The sequence below is a fragment of the Lissotriton vulgaris genome, chromosome 5, assembly GCF_964263255.1.
Source record: "Lissotriton vulgaris chromosome 5, aLisVul1.2, whole genome shotgun sequence".
NCBI classification, from domain to species: domain Eukaryota; kingdom Metazoa; phylum Chordata; class Amphibia; order Caudata; family Salamandridae; genus Lissotriton; species Lissotriton vulgaris.
Window position 1 is genome coordinate 80,380,992 of NC_141693.1, and position 6,000 is coordinate 80,386,991.

The following is a 6,000-nucleotide window of genomic DNA, read 5'->3' on the forward strand; positions in this document are numbered from 1 at the left end:
TATGCAGTTTAATACAGTCTGCTGTACTGTACAGTATTATGGCTAGTGCAGTGTGAGGACTAATGCCCTGTGGATTCTAGAGCATATAGACTACTATCTAGTACTGTGTGCTCCCTACCTACTACACTATACCATCAAGTACTGTAGGGTCACTGGTGTTGTACACTGTCAAGTGCAGTGCACTGTGTCTAGAAAAGGAATTGTGTCTATTGCAAAGTGTACTTCCAGGTACAGGGTGCTCTCGTGCATAGTGCTATTTAGTGCAGCATGCAATTTAGTAGTGAGCTGGCTATTAGAATGTACTGACTAGTTCAATGTACCTTCTAGTTGCTTTGTTACACTGCACCATCTAGTGCAGTGTGCTCCCTAGGGTTGTGTGACAGCTAGTACTGTGCACTATCTAGTGCAGTGTTGTGTCGATTACAATATTTCGTTTAGTACAATGTACCAAATAGGTGATGTGTTGTGTAGTGCAAAGTGATGTCTTGTAAAGCACTGACTAATGCAGTGTGCTTAATTCTATTGTCTGCCCTCCATTACCGTTCTCTCTGGTGCAGTTTGCCATGCAGTATGGTGCAGAGTCTAGTGCAATGTGTTTTGTAATATCACTCTACTTTGTACCACAGGTTAATGTCTAAAGTGTTCTGTTGAGTTTGTTGTGATACGGAGTACAGCGTTGGCACTAGTGCAGTGTTCACTCTTGCGATGTGTACTGCTTGGTGCATTACGCAGCATAGTGCACTGTACTTTTTAGTGCAGTGTGCTGTCTAATACAGTGTGCCATGTAGTATAGTGTGCTTTTTAAAGAAGTGTCTGCCCGGTTCTTGAAATGTAAAAATTAAACTGTAGTTACTTACTATCCTTGAGTGCCTGTCTGCTCTCCCGTTATAAATAATGCAATCCCCTGAGAAGTATCCATGGTCTTAGTTTCACATTACAGAAGTGCTGGTGCTATCCTTTGGCTTTATAGAAGTGCTAGTGCTTGTCCTTTCACCTTGAAGTGCTGGTGCTCTTCCTTTCATATTAAAGAAGTGCTGATGCTCTTCCTTTCACAATACAGAAGAGTTGGTGCTCTTAGTTTTGCATGAAACCAGTGCTGGTGCTCTTCCTTTCACATTACAGAAGTGCAGGTACACAGTACATGACAGTTACGGCCCATTTAAACCTCTGGTTCATTTGAATAGTGTGTGTGTTCTAGGACAGTGTGTCAACTAGTATAGTGCGCTATCTAGTGCTGTTTAGTATTTAGTACAGTGTTCTTTCAAGTGTAGTGTATACTGTACTATCTAATGCATTGTGCTATCTATCGCGGTTTGGTCTAATACGGTAGGTGGTTTGTGCAGTGCACTGTCTCGTACAATGTGCCGTCTGTTACTATGTTGTGTCTGATGTAATATGCTGTGTAGTGTGCGTTGTAGAAAAGTGGCTTTGTATTGCAGTGTACTTTACAGTTTAGGATCCTCTCTAGTGTATTGTGCCGTTAAAGTAATGTGCTACCTACGGTTGTGTGCTCTATCGTGCAGTGTGCTGTCTAGTAGGCTAGAATAGTGCTCTTTCTAGTACAGTGTACATTCCAGGACAGTAAACTGTCTAATCTACTGTGAAAGTTAGGGCAGTGCGCTGCTTAGTACGGTCTACCATTCCTCTAGCTAGTACAGTGTGTTGTCTAGAAGAATGGATATCTTAGGGTAGGGAATGCACACCTATTTTCAAGATTAATCATTCTTTCGGCTGGCTTTTGTGGAAGAGGATCTCTGTGAACCCCTGACGAAGGGCCCCAGCGGCCCGAAATGCATTGGGTCTTAACAAAAGCGTCAGTACGTGTTTTTGAATAGAGATGCGGATGGGCACATCAATAGCATGAGAAACCTAGAAAATTGGCTTGATTCTGTGCACTTGGAAATTAAACAGATGAACAAGATAAGATGGAATAAGTCAATGATTATACGGAATAAAAATTGGAACACCTCGTCAAATGTGAAAGCAATAAGCATGCAGCTAGCTGTGCCTTTGGGTTGGGACGAAAATGTCGCCCCATGATATTCATTGTCTAATAGAGTGGACCATATAGAACAATGTAGTACAGTGTTTTGTCTACTGCTGTGTGCTGCCCAAATATGTGGAATAATGTAGAATACGTCATGTGTGCTGTAGTATGCTTCATGTTGGTAGTGTGGTGTAAGGTATCGTGCGTCTTGTCTGTTACTGTGAGTTAAGGTATCATGCGTCCTGTAAGGTAGTGTGGTATAGTGTAGTGTCATGTGTGGTTATGTGGAGTAGTGTAGCATGCTTCATATGTGGTAGTGTGGTGTAGTATATGTTGTATGTGGTAGTGTGTTGTAATGTAGTATGTCCCATTTATGATAGTGGTGTAGTGTACTTTGGTCCATGTATTGTGTACTGCAGTATAGTATGCGTTGTGTTGTAGTGTGGAGTAGTGTAGCATGCTTCATGTATCTCACTCAGCTATAGTGTATCATGTGTTGTAACATGGTATAGTGTGGCGTGTGTCATGTGCGGTAGTTTGGTGAAGTGTTGCATGCTTTGTGAGGTAGTGTGGTGTAGAGTAGTATGTGTCAGGTATGCTAGTGCTGTGTAGTATTCATAATCTGTGATACTATGGTGTAGCATGCTTCATATGTGATAGTGTGGTATAATGCAGTATACCACATGGTAGTGTGTAGTAGAATGTCCTGTCTATGTAGTGCAGTGTGCTCTTTGCTGTAGTGTGTGCTCTAAATGAATGCACACATTAGGGTAGGGAGCAGTCTTGTGATGTGCACTCTCAAGCACAGCGTGCTCCTTCCAGATGTGGTTTAGATTAATCATATAAAAACAATTTAGTAATTACAGCCTGTATTTGTGTCATTAATTATCTAATTATGAATTTCTTTTCTGCAGTGATGGTGACTCTGGATCCTGACACAGCTCATCCTCGGCTCCGTCTGTCTGAGGGACGGAGACGTGTGAGATGCAAAGGCACAACACAGACCCTGGTGGACACCCCCAAGAGATTCACGTGCTGGCCCTGTGTGCTGGGGAGCGAGGGGTTCGCCTCCGGCAGACATTACTGGGAGGTGCAGCTGCTGCAGGAGGTGGACGCATGGATTTTGGGGGTCGCAGCAGAGTCTGTGAACAGGAAGGGATTCTTCACATGGTCACCTGAGGAGGGAGTCTGGGCTGTGCAGTGGTTGAAGGGTCACTACAAGGCTCTGACCTCCCCTCCGACCTCTCTGTCCCCTTGTGAGAAGCCCCAGAAGCTGGGGGTGTATCTGGACTATGATGGGGGATGGATGTCCCTGTACAATGCTGACTCCATGGAGCTTCTCTACACCTTCTCGCAGGCCTGCTTCACAGAGAGGCTCTTCCCATACTTCCACCTCTGGGGAAGGGCCGAGGTGATGCTGGTGTGAGATGTAGTGTTCAAGATGCCCTCCCATCAACCCCCAACACCCAGCAGCAGAGCAGAGGTAGGGGCTGCTGCCCCCACCATTCATCATACCCCACCCACAGACTTCAGACGTGAGGCTGTTTCTGGCCATAAGCATGGGTGAGGCTGGTGTATGTGGTACAGTTGCCAATCTACGGCTGGCACGAAAATGAGCAAATTCTCCAAAAGCCCTTTTGAGAACCTTAAAATATGAACATATCGCTGATGTCTTTCCCTGTAAAAGACTGCAACTCCACTCAGCGTTGCTGACCCTCTACCTTTACCCCTCCTGTAAAGAGGCAAAGTAAACAATAAACTTACTGTGAGATGGCGGGAGCTTCCCAGTCACAGACAAGAGCTCCAAGTCTTATAAGATCTAGACCGGAGACCACAAGCAAATGGGATGTTGGACACAAGTCAGAGCTGCAAGGCATAAATCACTGTCACTTTTCATTCCAGGTTTCTGATAAGTAAATGATGGTTTAGCCTAAGGCATCACCGTAGAATGCCCAAGTGTATTTGATGTGGACAGAAGGGCTTTCTACAAAACTTATTCAGAAACAGATGTGCGTTGAGGGATGTGACCTTGTGCAATCGTTGCACCTCTCTTCCCGACACACAGGAAGGCTCTGGACAGAACTCATTCAGATATAGATGTGCATGGAGATTTATGATCGTGTATGCCCTCTTTACTGCCACAGGCCTCCAACTTCACTACTGTGGATGGAGGCTGGTAGACATCTTTCTACCACAGCGAGGACCCATTCACCCTTCTCCTTCCTATAGCAAGAGTGCAAATTGTTGGGATCTGTGCACCATCATCACAGGAGTCCGTGATTGAATGTCGTGGTGTGGAGTGAGGCTTGTGAAAAAGCGTGCACCATCCTCACAAGAGCAAACAATTGAATGTCATGTCATCACTAGCGTGCAGAGTGATTTAATGTGATGCTGTAGGCATAGTGAGGCTCTTGCAAGTCAATGCTCTTCTCTCTGCCCCTCCCCAGTCTCCCTTGTTACTCCCAATCTTCTCCTTTCTTTCTTTACTGCAATCTTTTTCCCCATCCCATCCCTTCTCTCTCTCTCTCTTTCGCCCATTTCTTTCTCCTACCACTTTCTTATTTCCCTGCTGTAGCTACCATTGAACTGCTCTGTCCCGTGACTGCCCTTCTCTATCATGTGATGACTTTCCTTTCTCTTCCCCTCTTTGCTCAGTGTTGACACACTCACTGGTGCGGTACCTCTGGTCTTCGCTCATTCCCTCTATATCTATCCTTGTCTCATTCTCTCCCTCCCGCTGCCATTATCTTTCCTCCACTCCATTGCTCTTGTCCTCTATTCCAGCAGGGGGCTCTGGCTACCAGACTGAGTGTCGCCTCCCTGTGTTCTGCCTTTGCCTCAGATCCTGTTAAGTCTTTGTCTCAGACACTGGCGAAGGTTCACTATTGTGGACAAAGTCACCTGCTCAGTTTTCCTTTTCCCTCTCCTCTTTCTTCACAGGATACTGGATAGTTGGTCTGAGCACCAAGGTAATGTTTACACTTCTATCTACAGGGTCTTTCTTGCGCACCCTTCTCTAAGGAAGTAGAGCATGTAACTGAAAGATGTGTTCGTTTTAGATTCTAATGGCAAATATATATTTTTTTCATTTTATTTCTGTCACTTTTTTGTTTCTCTTCCAATCTTTTCATTTTCAGTTTTGACATTTCATGTGTATTCATTGATCATTGTATCTGACTGTTAGAGGCCCTGATGATGCAACTTTGTCATGAAAAATGTTTTCAGACATTTTACTTTGTTGATTAAGAATAAAGAATTCTTCTAAAAAAAAGAATCCTTATGGAATATCCTGTGTTATTTGGTAGACCTATTGATGGTTCCTCTCGCACGTCTCCACTACAACCCCCACTTCTCCCTGATTCTCCCTGTGGTCAGTATGAATTGATTTTAGGAGATGACTTTGAATGTGCTCTTTTTGTAGTAGCTTGCTCCTACTTGCCTCAGAAAAAGACCTTTAGATTTCTGTCCTAATGGCAGCTCATAAATAGATGGAATCCTTTTAGCCTCAACATCATCAGGGGAGGGGATGGACTATAGAAGCGGGCCATTTGTTTAAGGAACGAGGCCCAGAAGTAGAATAGTATGTTGGGAACTGCTAATCCTCCCTTGTTCTGAGGGAGTGAGAGAAATTTCAAGGATCTCCTGATTTTGCCCTGTTGCCACATAAATTTGGGCATAAGAGATTCTAGTGTTTTTAGAATGTTCTCTTTGAAGGTCAGAGGGATAGCTCGGAAAAGATATAGCATCCTGGGGAGGATGTTCATCTTTTAAAAGTTTCCCCTGCCGATAATTGAGAGATGTAGACTCGATCTAGGACTTTTCTTATGACATTCAATAATGGTACATAGTTGAGCTTGGGTATTAATTTGACATCGGGGCTTATGGTAATGCCTAGATATGTAGCTTTCTCAGCTTTCCTGGGGTCACTAGAAACGATATCAGTACAAAGTACGATTGTTTTTCCTTTATTTACGGAATAGCCAGAATAAGATCCGTACGTTTGTGTTAGAATC

General features: G+C 44.1%; 1 protein-coding gene across 1 annotated transcript in view; it reads left to right on the forward strand.

The window, feature by feature from the left end:
• The window catches only part of LOC147710247 (E3 ubiquitin-protein ligase TRIM39-like), a 133,859-nt gene extending 128,676 nt beyond the window's left edge, over positions 1-5,183 (forward strand). Inside the window, exon 6 of the mRNA XM_086920920.1 lies at positions 2,902-5,183. Coding sequence (XP_086777046.1) covers positions 2,902-3,413 — 512 coding nt within the window. The 3' untranslated portion in view covers positions 3,414-5,183. The remainder of the gene's footprint in view (positions 1-2,901) is intronic.
• The last annotated feature ends 817 nt before the right edge of the window (positions 5,184-6,000 follow it).